This window comes from Equus asinus, chromosome 21 (assembly GCF_041296235.1).
Source record: "Equus asinus isolate D_3611 breed Donkey chromosome 21, EquAss-T2T_v2, whole genome shotgun sequence".
In the NCBI taxonomy this organism is placed as follows: Eukaryota; Metazoa; Chordata; class Mammalia; order Perissodactyla; family Equidae; genus Equus; species Equus asinus.
The window spans coordinates 46939890-46961213 of NC_091810.1; the positions used below are offsets into that span (position 1 = coordinate 46939890).

Genomic DNA, 21324 nt, shown 5'->3' on the forward strand with positions numbered 1-21324 from the left:
CCCCCCAGAATTCGGCAGTTGTTCACAGAGGTCAGAGCTCAGCCAGGGAGCCAGAAGCCAGCACTTTAGTCCCACTTTGAGTGACTTCCTTGGCCTCCATAAGCCTCAGCCCCTCATCTATGAAACAAGGGTAATGTCAACAATGCCCACTGTCAGGGCAGCTGTGAGGACTGAATGAGATGCACACAGCAAGCACAGAAGTGTGAGCTCATATTTCATAGAAGGCCAACCCCGCCAGGGTGGGTTTTCTAGCTGTTTTGTGCACTTCTGTATCACTAGTGCCTGGAACAGCACCTGGCTCAGATGGGGTGCCTGATAAGTGCTTGTTGAATGAGTGTGTGCGGGAAGAGCTGCCCCACAGGCTGCCCCTCATGGAAGTGAGGCCTCAAGGCAGGGCCTTTTTGAGAGATGAGGCTGCCCCAGGCAGGTCTGGGGCCACCTTACCGTGAAGGGGCCCAGGTAGGCCACAAAGCCGGCAGCCACCAGCACATCACCGAAGATGTTGTCAAGCATGTGTTCCAGGTTCTCCACTGTCTCCTGCCAGCGCACCCTCTCATCTGACAGCCCGTTGATGAGCTGCAGAGGAAGCCTCTTGAGGTGGGCTCTGGGAGGCTGGGCCGGGGGCCTGGGTGTCCCTGCCCCTAAGGCTGCCAGGGAGGGGGTGTGGACAGCCACCCCAGGACCCCACCACCCAGGCCCTTCCAGTGTTTGTTTGGGGTAGGCTATGTCCACAGGCCCTCCCAGGAGGGGTGTGTGCACCTTGTCTGCACGGCTCAGCCGCTGCTCACACTGCTCACACTTCAACTCCAGCTCCTCCTTCTTGGCGATGCATTCTCGGTACTTGGTCTGCATCATGGCAATGCCATCCTCCACCTCGCGTAGGCGCTGCTTCGCCTCCTCCAGGATCCTCTGTGTCACCTCCAGGTCGTCCTGGGCCTCCCTCAGGGCTTGCTGCAGGTGGAGAGCGCAGGGCCAGCTTGCCAAGTGCCCCAGGGGAGCCCACACCCCACCTCCCCTGCCCTCTTTCTCCACCTAGCCCTCACCCGCTTGGGCTCCACGGCCTTGGCCACAAAGTGGTACTTGTGCATGGCGCGCACCCACTGGCAGATGGAGGTGCAGGCCTTGGACACCTTGGCAATGGCGGCTGGCTGGAACTCTTCATTGTCAATGTATGGCTGGATGGCTTTGATCACCGCCTCCCCAATGTTGTCCTGGGGATGGGAACCATGAGCCTCAGGGGGCTACTTCTCAGGGATGACAGGACAGTGGGGCCTGCTGAGGGACACCCTGATCCTGCTTCTGTGCCCCATGTCCCATGCAAGCCTCCGTGCAGGTATCCTCCTTAGGAAATAAACACAACCCAGAAGGGCTGGCCAGAAGAGGAAATTCTGTTCCAGGATTTCAGATAATATGATTGGAAATTTCTTCCTTGAGAAATGACTGATCTGATAATGATGATCAAGATCTGATAATACACAGGCCCCATTTAAAACTCATTTAGACACAAGGGCCACTTCCTGACAGGTGTGGAGATGATTGAGTGGTTCTGGTGCCCAACCAGGCTCATGTACAAGGGTACAAATCCTCACCTCGAGAGCTCTCCACACCCCGGGGCTCTTATCTCACCCTGGGAGGGCCCAATCTTGTAATTCATGATAGGCCCAAGAATCTACATTGTTCATGAGCTCCCAGACGTCAGAGCCTGGGACCAGGGGAGCCTGAGCACTGACCCTGAGCACTCCTGATTTGGGCTTAGTCAGGCCTGCAGGGCTGCTGCTTCCGGTCTGATGGAAGAGGAAGAGGAGGGATGGGGAGCCCGTACGAGGTCCAGTTGCTGCTGAGATGAGCCTTCACCCTCCCAGTGCAGCCTGGGAAGTTCCTGGGACCCCAACACTGACACATGGTGGGGAGAAGGGAAGTAGCCTATGTGGGACAGGCAGTTGCCCCCTTGCTAATTTCTAGGCAGGAGAGGGGCCCTCCAAGAGGGCTGTGATTTCCAGGCTGACTTAACCAGGAAGCTACCGCTGAAAGAGCACATGCCCATGGACACAGAGAGCCTAGATGGACAGGCAGACATAGAAACCCAGAGACAGACAGGGGAAGCTGAAACTAATGGGCTGAGGCTGAGGGAGAAGTGATGGTGGAGCAGATGGTGAAGGTCTAAACCTGGGTCACGGGGGTCACAGGGAGGAAAGGCTACAAGAGAGAATTTCGAGAATGCAGAGCCTAGCAGTTGTTGTGGGTGATGCCCTATGGGCACAGGAGCCAGCACGGGTCCTGATTTCCTCCATACCCATCTGCTGGTGGGTCTGTCTGTCACCCCCACCAGTCAGAGAGCTCCTTGGGGAGGATCTGGTCCCAGTCAGTTCTGTGGCCACAAGGCTGTGTGTATTGCAGGCAGAGGGAGACGGAACAGAGACATCAGCACTGTGGTGGGGCAGGCTCCTCTCCCCACTTCCCTGCCCCGCTGAGTCCTGTCCGTCCTCACTCACTGGCTGGCTGGGTGCCTGGCACGCTTACCTTGTCGAACTTGAAGAGGCTCTCGAGGAAGCGGCCAGGGTCCTGCAGCAGCCCCTTGCCGGGCTCCCAGTAGTCATCCACCTTGGAGCCAGGCTTCTCTCCAGGCACCTTCTTGGGCTTGATGCCCTTCATGATGCACACAGCTTCTATGACCAGCTTCACACCTGGGGGTGGCCGCTGCATGGCACGCACCTGTGGGCCAGGCCAAGCGTGGGGAAGGAGGAGGTCCATCACTGAGTGGGTATCCCTAGGCAGGGACAGCTGCCTGACAGGGTGGGCCTCGCAAACCAAGTCCCTACCACCACAGACAAAGGGCATGCCTGGAGATCCCTTGAGGTCTGCCTCAGCCTGTGGCTCCTACTGCTTCTCCACATACTCAGGCTTGGCCATGAGGTCTCAACACTCATTTCTCAGGGCCCGAAGCCCTCCTCATGTGCCTCCCCAGGCCCTGGGGGCTGGTATAAGGAGGTAATGCAGGCAGTTGGGTTCAGGACCTAGTTCTGCCCTCGCCTCTTGGTACATGGCCCCCAAGCAACGTGTAGAGGGAGAGCCTAGGGGCCAGAACTCAAGAGGCACCAGGGAGGGATGCCAGGGGGAAGGAACCCAGGAGATGCCTGGCTGCCCACCTCAGTCACATCATTCTTGTTGAGGTTGCGCAGGCTGGCCAGGGCTGCATCCAGGGCTGGCAGAGCCTCATCCAGATCCTTCTGAGCATCGTCGGCAATAGCTTGTGCCTTCCTGGCCTTCTCGTTGGCCTTGATCTCCTCTGCCTGCACTGAATTCCGGGTCTCCTCGGCAATGGCCGTGTCCACCTGGGGACCCAAGGCAGGGAGGGCTCAGCTGGTGACCAGCATCAGAGACAAGTGTGCCCTCTTCCCCTTTCTCCTCTCTGCAAGAAATGAGAGTTGGGATGCCCCATTCTCCAGGGTCCCTTTGAGCTAAGACAGGCCATGGAGATCTGGGAATGCTAGGAGCCCCTTCCAAAACTGAGTGCTCACTGTGGGCCTGGCATGGGGCTCAGGATTTTACATACTTGAGCATAAATGCCCCATGGGGCAGGAACCCCTAAGCCCTCAGGGCACCTCCATGCAAGATGAAGAAAGGTGCTCCGCTTGCAAGTCACTTTCTTTCCATCTGCTGGAAAATTTTTCAATACACTGACTTTGTAGAGCAGGACATGACTACTCCTGCCAGAAAGCTGTCAAGAGGAATATGCAAATCTGCGATGTCTGCTGTGAGGGCAGGGCCCTTGAATGCCGTCGGGGGAGCTGTTGCGGGGGGCGGACAGACAGGACCCTCATGCAGATTCAGAAGATTTCAGAGGCAGATTCAGGCAGATTCTGCTTGGCTGCCTGTGGTGGCCCTGCCACTCAGTCCGTGTTGTTTGTCTTGTCCTTCGCCATACCCCCTGGCCACTGTAGTGCCTGGCATAGAACAGGCTCTGAGCAAGCATTTGTTGAATAAAAAATGACTACTGAAAGAGGAAACTGGGCCCCAAGAGGCTATGCACCCCGTAGAGGTCGAGCAGCTAGCGATCTTATGGTTGCATGCAGATGCTGAGCATCCTCAGACATAGTCAGACATCAGGGAGGGGAGCCCTGAGAGCACCCCAACCTTGATCTGCTCCATGGTGAGCGTAGTGTCCTTGGCAGCCTCCTCCAGCAGGGGGCGCATAATCTCTAGCTCCTCCTGCATCTTGGCCACGTCTTCGGAAGTACGCAGCAGCTGTGGGGTGGGGGGCACAGAGAGGAAATTAGGTGTGACAGGAGACCAGAGAGAGAGCTGATCCTGGAGGGGGCAGGGAAGAGGACCCTGCAGCGCCACCCTCATTCATGAGTGAGAGACTGTGCCCGGCAGCTTCAGCAGCCCCTAGGTTGCCCACTGGACCCCAGAAGAAGGGAGCAGTTCTCTGAGAATCTGTGGGGTGAACTGCTTTGGCCTTGCCCTTGGCCAGCAGCTTTTGCTCATTTGGTGAGGGAGGAAGACACCATTTAAACACTGTAGGCTGCCCGTTGAAAGGCTGGGCTGGTTCAGGGCTTAGAAGGAGTGGGCAGAACCATGGGCAGCTAGCAGCTGACCACAAGGCCCCACCCCGGCCCACCTTGTCGAGACCACTCTTCATGCGGTTCTTGGCAGTTTTCAGCTCCTGTTTCTTCTGCCCAATGAAGATGGAGAAAATATTGAGCAGCTCCAGGTAGCTCTTGGGGGTCACATAGTTGTGGCGGGCCAGCTCGGCCAGGTACTCGACACACTTCCTGGCCACCGACTGGTGAACATACACGCAAACCTGAATCTGTGGGGTGGGAGACCACTGATGCCAGCCTTGTAGAGCCCCCAGCAAAGACGAGGCACCCTTGAAGCTACTGCAGCCTGGTCCCGAGGAGGGAGCCATGTGTAGGAACCCCGATGCCCCTCACATTCATTCTTTCCTATGATTCTCACGACCGCCAGGTCAAGGTCACCTATTCTGCAGATAAAAATCCCACAACCCAGAGAAGTCAAAGGGCTTGTTCAAGTTCACATAGCTGTCAAGGGCAGAGATGGCTTTGCACATGGACCCAGGTGTCTCTCAGCTCTTGGCCCAGTGCCCTTGTCACAGTGCCCCATGACCTGCCTCTGTCTGAGAGGCCTAAGGTGGGATCCCCCTCGGAGGTTGGACTTGAGGGGAGGGAAGGCCCAAGGCCTCAGCACAGTGGGGCAGGACATGGGCTACCCTGCTCTGGGCCCCCTGTGACCATCACTCTCTTGGGTTGGACCAGAAAAATCGAGCCCCCCCATCTATGGCCTCTGGGTTGTGTCAGTGGGCTCTCTGAAGAAAGCTACCACAAGGCCCTCCGGGAATAAGAGAAACAGTGACAGTGTGACTGTGTGCCCAACCTCCTATGTCACCATGATGACCCTGTGGCACTCCCATTATACAGATGAGGAAACTGAGGCTTAGACAGGTAAAGTTGGCTGCCCAAAGGCTTACTATCAGTGGTGGGCCTGGAACTCTCACGCAGGCCTAGGTGACCCCCAAGTCAAAACCTAAACAGTTTTCCCCAAGGGCTTGCTCCTCACCAAGGTACCTACCAGTCCTTCAATTACTTCAGTGGTGGCTTCCAGTTCTGGGATCTCATTCAGGAACTTGGTGGCCACAGATTCCAAGGCTTCTGCTGGCCACTCGTTAAACCAGTCGATGGTACAGCAGTTGACCAGGGAGGGGAACTGCCTCAGGCGAGCTCGGAAGACCTCTCCGATGGGGCTGGGGGTCAGGGGTCCAAATGAGGCCACGAGACACAGACTTATACCCCCAGAAACCCTGGACCCAGGGCCCTTCCACAGCCCTGTGGCATGGCAGCCAGGATGCAACGGCACAGCAGCTTGGACCCAATGGCATGGTGGCCAGGCCTGGGCCACTTCTTTTCACAGCAAGCCCAGGTGCACCCCCACCCAGCCCTGCTGTTCCTGCGTGGCCATGATGGCCACCTGTACCTCATACACAGCACCATGTGGATGTTGCTACGCACACGCCCAGTGTAGGCCGCCATGAGGTTGGCCTTGGTGGGCTGCAGGCCCTGCTCCTGGATACAGGGCCGCATGGTGTTGACAATCTGGTCCTGCTCATCCAAAGTATAGAGGTTGGGAATGTCACCTGAATTCAGGATGTTGTTGATGTCCTCCAGGAAGGACTCATTCTTGATCTGGGGAGAGATGGGGGTAGAGGAGCTGAGCCTTGATGACGGCCCCTAGGTGCTGGGCTCCATGATCATAGTTTCACTGGAAACTTCACAACAGTCCCATTTTACAGATCATGCCACTAAGGCTCAGAGAAGCCCAGGGTCACACAAGTGACCTCACAAGTTGTGGTCTGGGACTTGCTCCCAGGCCTGCCCTACAGAAGAGAGCCTGAACATCACCCCTGGGCTGTAGAAGGGCCCTGGGTCCTGGGTGGGAGATATGGCACCTTCCTCCTCACTTTCCAGGCCTCTCTATGCCTCAGTGTACTCACAGGAGGAAACCAGGCCACAGGCAGAAATGAGTCCTTGCCTATCTCATATGGTAACCTGGCCTATGCCAGAGGGCACCCTCACTTGCCTGACTTCATGAAAGGAGCCCGGGGGTAGGAGCAGGGCTGGGAGTAGAGGGGCCCTTGTCCAGGGCAGAGTGTATTCCAGGGCTTCAGCCTCAGCCCAACCCCAACCTCCAGCAGGTTTAAGCACTGCTCTATTTGTCTTGAGGCCCCAGAGCACAACCTCTCCTTCTCACAGAGAACCGGGGAGAGGCCTCATGCCTAGGGAGCTCCAGAGGGAGCAGCCTCCAAGAAGGAAGCCATGGGCACAGCACTTTGGGCACAGGTCCTGTGGTCCTTGAGTGAGAAGCTGTTGGCCAGTGAGTCAGGTGTTGCTTGTGGTCAGCCATGGTGCCAGAGGCCTTCTTTACCTTTGGGCCTTGTAATGATCTATGCCCCCTTAGCTCTAAGAAGCTGGGTTCGGTCCCATGCACCTGACCCACCCATCTGTGGCCTCCACCTCGTCCCAGCCATTCCTCCCAAGATCCACCCCACTGACAAGTGACCTGGACACGAAGAACTGACCACCTTCCAGGATGCCACACTGGGATGGGGTTATATCCAGCCCACCCTGGACCCTGCCCACTGCCCGTGGCGGTGGCACCTGGGTGTCCGAGAACAGGAAGGTGATGGGCAGGCTGTGCAGGCCAGCCTTAAGCAAGACCTTCTTGACATCTTCGCGCCACTCTGTCATGCCGTAGTTCTTGGATAACTCAATCTGGAAGCACTCGTACTCGGCCCTGGAAACAGGACTTCGGGAGGCGGTGTGCCAGAGCATGGGGCCAAGTGCTGAGGGGCTAGTGGGTGCCCATGCCCCACCCTCGCCATCCAGACTTTTGCTTCCACCCTGGGCAGATCTTCAGACTCTCCAGGTCCTGAACATGGTCTTTTGTCTCCAAATCTATGCTCAAGCTGCTCCCTTGGCCTGGAATGCAATTCCCTTCCATCCTCCCAGTTCTGATTCTGAGAGCAGGCCCACGGTTGCCTCCTCTAAGAATCCCTCCCGGATGCCTACAGCTTCATCCCCCACCCCACAGCACCAAAGGGGAAGGCAGCTGCTCTCCTTTGAGCCCAGGTCCCGTTCCCAGTCCCTCCAGAAGCCCATGGGCTTGATGGGTCCGGCTCAGGGGGGCTCCAGGCTCCCACCGTGGAAGAATATGGATGGAAGCAACAGCCTGATACCAGCCACCCACTGCCCACACCACGCCTGGGGACCCTCACATGTGCGAGGCGAGCCGTGTGAGGGAGCTTCGGCCACTACCACCCACGCCCAACAGCAGCGCATTGCCCAGCGCCTGGCGAAGGGTGCGGCTGATACGGCAGATGTGGCTCATGGCATCCACAAAGAGGACGAGCTTCAGCTTGGCTGTGTTGATCTGGTTGTAGTCCTCCACATATTCCTCGATTACCTGCCTCATCTGGGGGGCCAGGGAATGGGGAGAGCTGGGTCCTCCCTCTGTCCCCACACATTGGGGTCCACTGACAAGAAGCACTCCCACTCCCATAGCCGGCTCTGCTCCTCTGTGCGTCGGGAGGTTTTGGGCCTTAAGAAGCCAGGTCTGCCTGAACGAGGCCTAACCTATCAGATACACTGAGGCCTGAGGGTCAGGGTCAGAGCCCTGCCTATTCCCTCTGTGGCTCACCAGGATGTACTGACCTGGGACCCTCCAGGGAACTAGGGGAGGATGTGTGTGGAGAGAAACCATCAGAAGTCTCACTCCAGCCACGCAGCTCTGAGACCACTGACTGAGCCCTCTTTCCTGCATCCCTGGGGTCCTGATGCAGACCCATGGTCCCAGGGGCCCTTCTGCCCCTCTGTGGGTGGGATGAGAGCTCCTCAAATGGGCACAGTATGTCTCTATTTACAGAGCCCATCTCAGATGAACCATAGATTTGTCCTCAGAGCTGAGCCAAGCAGGGCCTGCTGTACCCATTTGACAGGCGAGGAAATGGGGACTCAGAGAGGCAAGCGCTGGCCTGAAGTCTCCAAGCTGGCCTTCTAGCCCAGGGTCCTGACCCTCTAGTCATAGCATGATGGTTGTTATTGGTGGCTGCCCAGGGCCTGGTTTGCAGGGGGACAGAGTGAAGAGGCCCCCGCTGTGGGTAGGGCACCAGCCGGGCCCCTCACCTTCTTCTCGCTGGTGATGAGCTCATAGGACTTGACGTCACAGCCTGGTGACATGAAGTCCCCGTAGAGGATGGGCTGGAAGGGGCAGACCTCGTTGAAGGCCACCTCCCACCGCTCCATGTGGCTCTCCAAGAGCTTGTCAAACCAGTTGCGGTCCTCCTGGTTCACCAGGCGGTCACGGAACACACGGCAGCTCTCATGGTACCACAGTCGCAGCAGCTGCACCTTGTCCTGCGGCCGCCCCAGCATCAGTGCCCACCTTCGGCCCTGGGCCCTCAGCCACCCCTCAAAGCACCAGGGGTAGGGGGGTATGGGAGAGCTACAGCTCCTGAGCCTTGACCCAGGCCTGGCTCTCCCACCGAGACCCAGCCAGGGCCATGTGCAGGGGCTGCTGGAAGGTGAGTCTACTGAGCGGCTGAGGATGGAGTGAACTACACAGTGCTGCCTGGGTCTCTCCAGCCCCAGGTCCAGGCCCAGTTGGCCAAGTGCCTGGTGGGCACCCAGCTCTAATAGCTGATCGTTACTTCTCCCCTCTTTTGGCTCCTATGGGTCCCCAAACCATACGCCTGGGAGGAATGCCCAAATCTTCTACTCCTTCCCAACACCCTACATTTAACCACTCAGCAAGCCCCACTGACTTGACCCACAAATCCCCTCTGACTCTGCCCCCTTCTATGTCTCTGCTGCCACCTCCATTCTGGCTCCCCACCTCTTCCTGGGTGACTGGACCACCCTCAGAAGACTGCCCAGGCTTTTTTCTCAGCTCCTTTGGCTATAGTTTGGCAAGGCCAGGGTTGGCTTCTGCCCTGCTCACCCTCTCTCCCCGGCCCCAGGCTCCACACACACTGACCTGTCCATTCCCCATTCCAAACTGCCAATCCATCACCCATCCCTCCTCATGGCAGACCCTCAGAGTCTGCCCCAGCCTCCCCAGCACATCTGACACCCCGCTCCCTGCTATACTTCCTGCTCCTTCCACCTGGGTGCCTTTGGTTCCTGGAACCAAAGAGGCATCCCACCCACTCGCTCCCCAAATCTTCTCACACCCAGGCCTTCCATCAGGAGCCCTCTCTCTCGCTTGCCTTGCCCTGGCTCCCTCTCTTGGGTGACCCCCATCACAGCTGCCATTGTCGGTTTGGGTTTGACCTGTAAGATGGGGCTCAGCTGCATGAAGGCAGGGCTCTTGGGGGCCTGGCCCGCCATATCCCCAGCTCCACTCTGGGTCTACTCGGATCAAGGCTGGGGAGTGTTTGGGCAGGGACGCCTGAAATTGGGGGCTGGGGAGGACAATGAGGACAGCTTGGACACTCCTCCATGGACACTGGGGAAGGGGTCTGCCAGGTCCTCACCTCGATCTTGGCTGGGTTGGCCATGAGCATGCCCTGGAAGACTTTGGAGAGGTCCCTCAGGTTGAAGGTGTAGTGGGACTTGGCCGGGGTGGGCAGCAGCTGGGACGTGATGGTGGAGTACACCATGATGGTGGCTTCCACGAGGGGATCTGTGAAGTGGGCGATGTTGGGGGCTCCAGCTGTGGGAATAGGAGAGTGGGCCTGGGTCACACAGGTGGGAGCTCCCTGCACAGTCTCTGCAGATCCTAACCCCCTTTGCCTTTGCCGGTGCTGTGTTCTCCCCCAGACCTCCTTCCCCAGCCTACATCCTTGGATTCCGCTCACCCTTCAGCCCCTCTCGGATACCTCCTCCTCCTTATGCATAAGGCCTTCCTGATGCCCCCACCTCAGAGTGAGGAATCATCTGCTCTGAGCTCCCTGCTTTCACATCCTTATTATTGATGTAGGCTGTCCACGCATTGGGGCACTGGGACACACTCATGGAATTAGGGACACTAATGGAGTCAGTGCTGGGCGGGGCCATTGCTGCCTTGCCCTATGAGGCTGTGAACCAGACCTGAAACATGCCAGCTTTGAGCCACACATGGGGAGAGTCACATGGTCAACACAGGCTTCAGGACTTCATGGTGGACATGGGAGGCCTGGAGCTCAGCCGTGACCTTCAGGGCTTACCACTGCCGTGGAGCCACTGCAACCGCAGCCTGCACTTTCACCACTCACATAACCTATTTGTTTGTTCTTTGAAAACTATCCAACTCTTTGCTGGGAACCAAAATTCTATCAATGGAAGCCTGGGGCAGAGGGAGCCCCTAGAGGTGGAAAAACATAAAGAAGGGGCAGGAGGGCTCACAAAGGGGCTCATCCATTATCACAGATACCGTTCTAGGTGCTGGGCACATAGGCAGTCCCAACAGACACACTCCTCACCCTCAACAGGCTGACGTTCTTGTGGGGAGACAGGCAATGAACAGACCCACATGCAAAGTGGACAGTAAACGGACAACAGAAAGTGCTGTGGAGAGACTGGCAGCAGGGGAAAGCCTGGGTGAGGACTGGACATAAATGCTGGCGGAGGCCTCACTGAGGAGGATGCTCAAGCAGAGATCTGAAGAAGTGAGGTACAAGCAGGCCAGAACTGAAGAAAGTGTTCCAGAGAGGGGACAGCGAGGGTGGAGGCCCTGAGGCGGCCGCACCTGGGCTGTTAAGGACCAGCAAGGAGGGGGTGAGAGGAGAGAGATGCCAAGGGGGAATGGACAGCTTTGCCTGCCACTGTCAGGACTTGGGCTCTTACCTGCATGAGAGAGAGAGAGAGAGAGAGGAGGGGGAATGTGATCTGATTTAATGTCTGAATGGGTCCCTCTGGCTGCAAGTGGAGGATGGATGGGCAGACACGGGGTGAAGGCAGAAGCAGGGGGACCAGGGAGGGGGCTGCTACAATGGCTGGGTGAGTGAGAATGAGGAGGTGGCTGGGTGGTGAGCAGCGGCCCATTTGGGATGGGTTCTGGAGAGAGAGGCGGCAGGACCTCCTGACAGATGAGATGCCCAGTGGACAACTGAGAGGAGATGTGGGGTCGGGGGTTCAGGAGAGCAGTCTGGACTGAAGACATGGACTCAGGCATCATCAGCACTAAGATAGCGGTTATTGCCAGGAGTGGGATGAGATTGTCCTGGGAAAGTGTGGTTAGAGGGAGAAGAGACTGGAGAGACAGCCCCAGTCAATCTGGGCTCAATCTAGGAAGAGGGGAGAGCTGAGAGAATCATGCTGCGGGAAGGAGGGGCTGTCGCCAGGTCAACGCTGCCACCAACAGTGCCACAGCCTGGGAAGGTGAGGACTGAGAGCTGAGTTTTGGTCTGGCCACATGAGAGGACTGGAGGGCTCAAGGGAAAGTGGGAGGAGAAAGCCGGTGTCAGCAGGAAGAGACAATGCTTCTGAGGAGTTTTGCTGTCAAGGTGAGCAGACAAATGGAGTGATGGCCCCGGGGGGAGTGGGAAGGGGCCAAGAGAGGTTGTTTTGTGTTTTATTGTTAAGATGGGAGAAATCGGGACATGTTTGCGTGCTGATGGAGTAGCCCAGTGGGGAAGGGAATACTGGTGTTGGGGGTGTGGAGCCAGGTCCTCAAGCACGGAACAGGGGATGGGATTCGAGCCTAAGAGGAGGCCTGGGCCTCACCCGGGTGCAGGGAAGTTCACTGACCATAATGGGAAAGAAGACTGGGCCCACGGGGGCCTGGGCGCAGGTAAGCAGTGGATATGGAGGCCTAAAGAGGGCACTGTCTTCTGATGGCCTCTTTCGGCTGAAGCAGGGGGAAGAGGCAGGACGTGAGGCGGGGATAGAGGTCTGGAGTGGTCAGTTGCCCTGCCGCAATGACTGACCCATGTGCCCTGTTTAAGGCCGCCACACGACGGCTGCCCAGCTCCTGCCACAGATCACCCCTGGCTCTCTGGCTCATGCTGCTCCTTGGAGATGCCAGCTCTCTTTGGAGCCTCTGCTTCTTCACATGGGGGGCAGTTTGTTGGAATCCTTTATTCATTCATTCAGCTCACATTTACTTTGCTTCTACTATGGGTCAGACTGGCTATAAGAATGGGTGAATGAGCCTATGGAGGCTGTTGGCCCCGGTGCTAACCTTTGCTCTAGCAGTGGTCCACATGAGCCTGAGGATGGTTCACTGTGGCCCCTAGACCCCAGCCTTAGCCACACCCACCCAGACCCCAGGGCTCACCCTGGAATCAGCATCCCCTGCCCATCCAGGCCCTCCCAGGCCCTGCCCAAGCGTGCACTTACGCACGGGCTCCCTGTAACTTCTTTCTCCAAGGAGTCCATCTAGAGGGTTGAGGGAGAAACACAGGGCTCGGAGTTAGGTAGGCCCCTTGCTGCCCACCTCGGCCGGCTGTGCCCAGGTGGGCAGCTCCCAGAGCAGCCACCAACCACCCGCCTCCTCAGAGCAATGTGGTCCCCAGCCCAAGGTGGGCATGTAGGCAAGGTCTGGCCTGTGGTCCTTGGGGGCAGGGTGAACCAGGCCAGAGGAGGGAGGGCCTGACTCCCACCACCCATCAGCTGGCACAGTGCCAAATGGAGTTTAACGGTCAGAGTGTGTTTGGTGAGATGTAGGGTGGTAAGGGGAAACTGCATTTTGGGGCAGACTTCTCCCCAAGCCCTATGGAAGATCAGCACCACGTTGTCCATTCGATCTTGGTGGCTTTTCCTGATTTATAAAAGTAACATCTTTCCACCAGAGTTTCTGAGCAAGTACTAACATATTCGTGTGTACTTATGCAGGTGAATGCATATGTGTACATATCATATATTCAGCAGTCACCACGTACCAAGCTTCACGCTAGATGCTCTTCATGCAATGTCTTATTTAACATTCACAACTTGGGGTGATGGACACTAATATTATCACCCACTTTACAGATGAAGAAACTGAGGCTCAGAAAGAGGCTCATGAATTTGCCAAAGGTAACATAGATGAGTAAGGGGTGAAGCCAGGACTGAGGTGAGCCACTTTGCTTTTTCCAGCAGCTGCCCAGCTGTCCTTGGCATAGCTTAACTGGCCTGGGCTTCTGCCTTTGCCCATGGCCTCCCCCGCTCCCACCCAATACTCACCCACCCAACTGCCCAGGATGGTGGAGAAGATGCGCTTCTTGCTGACCTCATCCATCTCAGCAAAGGACAAGTAGTTGAAGTGGCGTGTCAGCCGCGGGGTGATGGCATTTCTGCCTCCCCCCGGGGGGCCCATGGCACAGATAAAGTTAATATCCACCAGGTTCTTGAAGGCTCCTAGAGTGGGGGCAGGAAGTGAGGAGGGGACTCTGCCCAGGGCTGCATTATGAATTTCATGGGCCTCCTCCTCCATAACAAAATATTAAAAAATTATAATTCACGACAGTATTGGCATAAAGACAAATATATTAATGTTATACATTAAAAATTTTCTTTGACCTAAAAATTCATTTTCTTTCTGATTTTAAAAGAAACTAAAACATTTCTGTCGGCCTCTAAAAGTACTGTGAGCCCTGGGCTCTGTGCCTACCATGCCTTATGGACACCCCGCCCATGTCTCGCTGACCCAGACAGGCTGGCACGCACCGATGATCTTTCGGTCATACCAGCCACCATGGTCCATCCACTGGCGCAATAGCTCAATGGGCGGCTGGGCGCCATATGTCTCCAAGGCTGGCATGTTCAGGTCATCGATGAAGAAGATGAAGTTGCGCCCCAGAGGAGGCCCGAACACACCCTTCCGCCTATGGAGAGGGACTGCATGAGCCCAGCACCCATGGGCACCAGGTCCTATGTGAATCCAGGGATGGCAGGACGGCATCTCCACCTCTGGGAAACCCTCATGTACTTCAGCCTCCTCCAATTTGCTGGATCTCTTGAGCAGCCCCTTGTCCCATCCTGAGCATCCTGAGATGTCACACCTGGCTGCTCTCAGTCTGGGCTCCCTCAACATGAGTCCTGCCTTCCAGGTAGATGGATAACAGGCACCATCCGAGTGCCCAGCCTGGGATGAGCCCCAGGCTCAAGAGGGCTCAATAGGAAGGGCTCAATAGGAATTCCTGATGGAAGAAGGCTCCAGAGCAGTCTGCAAGGGAGCCCAGGAGGTTTCTGGCAAACCCAAGAGCATAATTTGGTGGGGAGGTGAGACAGCAGTTGGTTCAGCCAGACTAGGGAGACACTGGGGCCTGGAAAGGAGTGAGGGGTGCCTGCCTCTTGTCCAGCTTGCTGTCGATGAGGTCCTGGGTTTGGTTGGCCGAGGTGCGGGCTGAGAAGGAGAGGAAGTGGCTAATGTACTCCAGTGGCAGGTTCTTGAGGAGCTTGTCGGAGATGGTGAGGGTCTTCCCCGTGCCCGTTGGCCCGATGCATAGCACCTGGAAGAGGAGAGATCACGTGGGCTGAGTGCTCTCACAGGGCCAGGCGCACAGTAGGAGATGCCACCCTGTCAATGTGGGAGACCAGCTACCCCCTTGACCTGGGCCTTGGTGTGGGGTGAGGCAGAACGTGATGAGGCACTCACAGGTTTGTGGTTGGTGAGTAGCATGCCCAACAGGTAGGACATCTGCACGGTGTCCATGGTAGGCACGATAATGTTACAATAGCTGGTGTCTGGCACCATGGTGAATGAAGCCGAGGAATCCATCCATTTTACCCAGGCAACCTGGAACCATAGGTGGCTCAAGGGTGGGCCCGGAACCCCTTGCCACCCAAACCCTTGCCAAGTGCACCAGGAGGGAAAGTTGCTGCACTGCCAGGCCTTGGCAAGAGGGCCCAGGTGAGGGGCTGCTTCTGACAGAAATAAGAAGCACCATGCCCCCTCTCCACACAGGGTGGGGGACTTCCAGAACAAACCACCAGAAATGGATGACTCTGCACACCGCTACCCAGGTTGAGGCTTCCCTGCATGCAGCTGCCTCCAGTGGGGGCTCCCTAGGGACTGCTAGTCCCTGGGTCTCCGTAGGAAGGAGGTCCTCTGGGAATTGGACAAGCCAGAATGCAAAGGTCTTTGCTGTTTAGGGTGTGGGGGCCAGAACCATGGGTGCTGGCATCACCCGGACGCTGAGAGGTCACCTGGCCTTGTCTCTCCCACCATCCCTTCACCCACAGCCATAATCCAACTTACAGATCTTCCTTGATTGGGGGGCTTACTATGATCAAACCAACATGTCCCACTGGGGACAGTTCTGACCGTTAGACTCAAATGTGCCCTGTGAGATCCCCAGCAGGACCCTGCATGGTGACCATCCCTGGGGAGGCCTCTCTGCCCCCTCCTCCTCCTGGGCTAGAGTCCTGATCCTTGAATGAGGGTAGACTTGTGGAGCCCTCGCTGGCTGATAGGAGGGATGGGGACACTGAGGCAGGCCATGTGGGCTGTTCCCCAGACCTTGGGGAGCACAGCCCCTGGGTAAAAGGGGCTTTTAAGTAGAAACAAGCTGGTTCATCCCTGGGCTCAGCATCAACACGGAAGAAGCAGTGCATGTGGTTGGGAAGGAAGGCACTCTGACATCTCCAAGTCCAAGGTTCAAGTCCAGCTCTGCCACTGACTAGCTGGGTGTGACTGTTCGGAGCCTCAATCTCCTTGTCTAAAAATGGGCTAATAATAACCACCCTGTGGGTCTGTGAGGATTCATAAGAAGATGCAAATAACCCCAGCCCCATACCTATAGCCATCAATATGGCCCCCTCTCTATAGTCATTATTCATCGAGGAGGACAGTCACCACCCCGTGGGGACCTCCCATCCTGTTTCCTCAGGGCGGGCCTACAGTCACCTGTTTGTCCTCCTCCTCCTCGTCCTCATCGTCATTGGTGCTGCTGATGCCAGCATCCTCCAGCCTGTAATCGAACACCAGCCCCTCCTCTGGGAAGGGCATGGTCACCTGCGAGGGACCAGGAGGAAAAGAGGCTGGAAGGCCAAGTAGTTTGTGTGGCTACTTGTCCATGGGGGCCTGGGCTCAGGGGATGGCCCCAGAACCCCAGCATTCAGCACACACATCCCAGACCGGGGAGCCCAGCCCGGAGGCTGCCACCTCTCACGTTTTCTATCATCATCTTGATCCTGAGCCAGTAGCTGAAGCCGATGCGGCTGACGCTGTCCCCCGTGGCGCCCACACTCCAGATCAGGGAGAAGATGAACCAGGGCTCGATCAGCTCTGGGATGCGACTCAGCTTTTCGGAGGGTATTTTCTTGAGGCCCTGGGGACAAAGGAGACAGCATCAGGCTAAGGCAGGAACAGTACTGAGCAGCTTGAGGAAGCCAGGGGATGGAGGGCATCCTCCATCAGTTTTGTGTCTACAGTAGACTGGATGGGGTGGTCCTGCGACCCAGGTGAGCCAATCTGATTCTCTCTTCCAGGAACTGGACTTGGGATTGAGGGCCCTCAGATGGCCCAGGCAAGGAGAGCAGTGGGCAGGAGGGAGCAGGCACCCAGGCCACTGCTCAGAGCCGTACCTCTTTCGGCAGAAAGGGCTTGAAGAAGCAGTCCAGCAGCTTGAGGAGACTCATGGTCAGGTTGCTATTGGTTGATGTGATCACCTCCTTCACCGAGGACCGGATGAAATTGATGGAGTCCTGCACGGGATGGGCACTCAGCTCTTGTGGCTGGTGGCCACAGCATCCTGCTGCTCGACCTGGGCTGGGCGCACCGTGGCCTCACTTACCTCCAGGAAGCTGACAAAGAGGGCCTTGAACTTCTCCTCATAGGGCTTGAGTAAGGCAGGGAGCCTCCTCAGCCAGCATTCAACAAAGGGCATAAGCCCCAGGATGCTGGGCTCTAAGTACACCATGCCACAACGGGACACTGTGGCTGGTGAGGCCACTGCCAGGTCCTGCACCTCGAACATCATGGTCATTGCCTGGTGCCAAGATGAACTCTATGAGTGGGCCAGCCGCCAGCCCCCAAGGCCAAGAAAAGGCCTGCAGGGCCATGGGGAGGGGCTGCCCATCCTGGAACTAGGGGCAGGCTATGGGGCAGGCTGTGGGCCAGGAGCAATGCTGGGGTGGGGGCAACCCAGGAACCCCTTGGCCCTCAACTGATAATATCGCCCTCCCTGGAGCCTGAGGAGGAGCCAAAATCAGATTTCTGGGAGCTCTCTGGCCAGTTTGGGGTCAGGGCATTTGGGGGTCCCCAGAGCCCTAGGGAAATCTGATGGGAGCTGTGTGCTCTGTTCCAGAGCCCCACACCTGTCTACATGGACACAGGTTCACACTGACCTCCAGGTGTTCTCAGAAGGACTCAAGAGATCAGCTCCGTGTAGACACTGTGAATTGCTCTAATGCCCAGGAGATACCCCTCCTTCTCTAAGAGCTGCCCCTCACACAAGGCGGGTGTCCCTGTGGCCAGGTCTGTACTACCTGTCCCCCAGACTCCAGGCACAATGCCAGGACACCTGACCCAGACTGGGCCCACATGGCTGCAAGTGGGCCTGGGAGATACAAGGAAGCATCAACTGGGGAGCAGTGGGGTGGTCATCCTGGCCCTGGGCTCAGAGCATTACAGAAATTGCGTCCACTGAAAGGGCAGCACTGAGCAGCTGTGCAGGACGTGACTGAGGTGTGGGAGCTCAGGGACAGGGAGGGGCACTGGGAGCTGGCTCCTGGGTCATTGTGACTGACTGAGATGCAGCTGTGGCCCTCAGTGGAAGGGGTGGAGGGGGATGAGGCTGGCCAGCATGGTGTGGCCTTTGGGCCCACCCAGCAGCAGAGGAGAGCGGAGTGAATGGCCAGGTAGATGCACCTCTGTGAGCTTGATGATCTCCCCAGAGCTGAGGCACAGCTTCTTATTGTCGTCCAGCACTGTGTTCATGTTCTCAATCCAGACAGCGTCCACTGGCCCATCAAACATGTACCACTTCTTGTTGGTGTCAGAGGCAATGGCTCCCGCCCGGATGAGGGAGGAGAAAATTCCATCTGTCCTGCAGCCACCAGGGAGGGGAGGGTTGCAGGCGCCAGAGAGGCAAGGCAGCAAGCACAGCTGGCTCCCAGGGAAACCTGGTCATCAGGCTGGCCCTGCTTTGCTTTTTTTAACCTCCTTCAATATCTTCATTCATTTGAAAATTATAATAGGAAAAATGAGACTTTTTGGTGTAATGAAAATGTGTGCTTATATTCCCTCCCTGCTGATTCTCCACTAAAGTTATATTAAAGGAAGATAAAAGGCAATATTCCAAAAAGAAAAAGGAAGTAGGGGAGGAGGCAACAGGAGAAATGGAGGTCCAGCCAGTTCTGGGGAGAGAGAGATGGAGAGGGGTAAAAGACCTATCAGAGCAAGCGGGAGCTACACCTAGTTCCTGCCACAGAAGCCAGGAAGGCTCAGACTTCAGAGGCACAAATGCCAGGGAAGGCGGTGGAGAGGGCACATTTTTCTGATATGATCCCCAGACCCACCACCTACTGATGCAGGAGCCCAGAGTGAGTATGGATGGGACCCTTCAGCAGAAATGGGGGAGGCAGGACAGGCCCACATTCAGAAAGACAGGTGACTCCTTGGCTCCAGTGCCTGTCCCCCACTGGGTTCCTAGAACACTGGAGCCAAGCAGACACCCTCACTAGAGACCGGAGACTTCTTCTCTGGAGAAACAGAATCGCCCCAGAGAAAACCCCTCAGGTGCTGACTTGTGGAGGGTCTCCACCCAGCTGTCCTTCTCCCAGCTCAGTGCACTTCCCCTAACATGAATGCCTCAGCCTGGGAGCAGAGGCCCTGAGAGGGCCCCCCAGCCTGTCTGGGGTTAGGACAGCAGTCAACATGCACCGAGCACTTGGTGTGTGCCACATTGTCCAGGCGTCTCCATGAACTAAGCTCATTTTCTCCTGACCACAATAATGGTGCCATCATTATCCCCGCTTTGTGGATGAGGGGACCAAGGCCCAGAGGGTGAGGAAGCTCACCCAGGAAGAGAGGTGGTGAGTAAAGTCCCAAGCATTTGAGCTCCAGAACCTGGACTCCCGACCTTCCACTGGGCTAGGGGCAGGAGATGGGGTGCATGGCCCACAGCGTCCAGGGATCTGGGATCAGGGAGGTCACTAAAGAGAGGCAGGGGCCACTCACCACTCATGGGTGAGCAGGTCAAACTCCCCATACAGTTGACCCATCGTTATGGACTTGGGGTTGAGCACGTAGTAGTTGACCGCCTCGTACATGCCGCCACTGATAGATGGCTGCCCTTTCAGCGAGGTCATGGCAGCTGCCAGGACTCTGTAACACTGGGGAGACAGGCCGCTCATGAGTGAGCCTCCAGGCTCCCCAGAGAGTAGGGTTTGAGGGGGCAGCAGGTCACAGGGGGCAGGAGGAGTATTTTAGAGGTCAAGGAGGTACTAATGGGGGCCAAGACTCCTGTTAAGATGGCACTGCCCTCAGGCCCATGTCCGGGCACTGGGCTGCCCGCCATGGCTCCACTTACGTTACTCTTGCCAGAGCCTGTGGGTCCGACGAGCATGAGGCCGTGCCGCACCACTGTGGTCTCGTAGAGCTGGATGCACTTGGTCAGGAAGCCTGGGGGGACACGGCAGAGGAGCCCAGGGGTCGGAGCACAGGCTTGGATCCTGCCTTCACCACTAGCTTGCCACTAGCTTGCTATGACCTCGGGTGGGTCACCTCACTCCCAGAGCCTCCATTTCCTCATCTGTGAAATGAGGACGGCAGCAGTCCTCATAGGTAGAGGCAAGTGAAGCCCTAAGCACAAAGCCTGGCACAGAGTAGGAACTCTCTGTAATGCCAGCCACTATTTCCACACGACTATTACTCCCTTACATCCCTTGGTCAGGTGGCGGCCAGCATGGCCTGCACAATATTAGCCGTCACAGGCCCCAGAATCAACTTCAGCTGCAAAGCTACTGCCCAGCCTGCTGAGAGCATTGCCCCAAGTAAGTGCTGGCCAGTACAAGGCAAAATGCCAGGGACAAAATCTGAGGGTCACTCAGGTGTTTTGACTGACCAAGACCAGAGCTGCAGGGCCAGCTGCCAGCTGCAGGCAGAAGGCCAGACCGACATGGGCAGGGAATGACAGCATCACTTTGGCCCAAGAGTGGTGGTGGTGGGGTAGGGCTATGGCACTGCAGGTCTGGGGGTCCCTGCCAAAGGGACAAGGTCCAATGATTCAGCAATGGTGCACCTGACCCAAGGGCATGAGGGAGAGATTGGGGCTTCATTCAACAGGACTTCTGGGGCCTAGGGGATAGGAGATGGCGTTAGAGCCACATTTGGAATGAAGAACAATAGAGGCCGGGGGACAGGCCTTGCAGCATGAGCATAACTGAAGAGGGCCCCTCATGGCCAGGGTGGCTGGTGCGACTTCCTGGAGGAGCATCTCTCTACCACACAAAGGACCCCTGAGAGAGTCTGGGAAGAGAGAGGAGGGCAGCTGGGCGGGGACTGGAGGGACAAGAGCTCAGGCTGCATGGCCCCGTGGTAGCAGGGCTGAGACCTCCACCTTCTCTCAGGGAAGACGGCTGGGGTCAGAGAGACCATTTGCGGGTGGCGTCCCCAAGAGCCCTTCCAGCCACATGGTGGCCTTTGTGACAAGCCAGTTTGGGAACAGCCTAAACATTCCTCAGCACAGTGATGCCAGGCTTGTCGCTCTATAGAGTGTGAGCAAGGCCTGCGGGTAGGAGCTTTGCTTGTGGATGGAGCCTCATTCCAAAAGAGGGGAGTATTGGCTGAGGTGAGGTGGGAGGAGGTGTAGACAGGCCACAGCCTATGATCTTCCCCCAATTCTGGCATCCAGGCCCATTCCCACCCCAAGCAGAGGAGAGACTCTGTCAGGGAGGAGCAAGG

General features: G+C 57.0%; 1 protein-coding gene across 2 annotated transcripts in view; it reads right to left on the reverse strand.

Annotated features, from left to right (window-relative positions):
- DNAH1 (dynein axonemal heavy chain 1) overlaps positions 1–21324 on the reverse strand; it is a 94394-nt gene that overhangs the window by 9835 nt on the left and 63235 nt on the right. For both annotated transcript variants that reach the window (XM_070492982.1, XM_070492984.1), the window contains exons 35-59: positions 19952–20043; positions 19600–19754; positions 18289–18466; positions 17213–17407; positions 17004–17123; positions 16589–16747; positions 16324–16431; positions 15073–15213; positions 14766–14926; positions 14142–14299; positions 13659–13832; positions 12834–12872; positions 10049–10227; positions 8700–8930; positions 7793–7989; positions 7176–7311; positions 5995–6203; positions 5593–5764; positions 4622–4813; positions 4135–4245; positions 3147–3332; positions 2521–2712; positions 1044–1211; positions 760–951; positions 445–576 (exon numbers count right to left, since the gene is read on the reverse strand). In XM_070492982.1, coding sequence (XP_070349083.1) covers positions 445–576; positions 760–951; positions 1044–1211; positions 2521–2712; positions 3147–3332; positions 4135–4245; positions 4622–4813; positions 5593–5764; positions 5995–6203; positions 7176–7311; positions 7793–7989; positions 8700–8930; positions 10049–10227; positions 12834–12872; positions 13659–13832; positions 14142–14299; positions 14766–14926; positions 15073–15213; positions 16324–16431; positions 16589–16747; positions 17004–17123; positions 17213–17407; positions 18289–18466; positions 19600–19754; positions 19952–20043 — 3977 coding nt within the window. The remainder of the gene's footprint in view (positions 1–444; positions 577–759; positions 952–1043; positions 1212–2520; positions 2713–3146; positions 3333–4134; positions 4246–4621; positions 4814–5592; positions 5765–5994; positions 6204–7175; positions 7312–7792; positions 7990–8699; positions 8931–10048; positions 10228–12833; positions 12873–13658; positions 13833–14141; positions 14300–14765; positions 14927–15072; positions 15214–16323; positions 16432–16588; positions 16748–17003; positions 17124–17212; positions 17408–18288; positions 18467–19599; positions 19755–19951; positions 20044–21324) is intronic.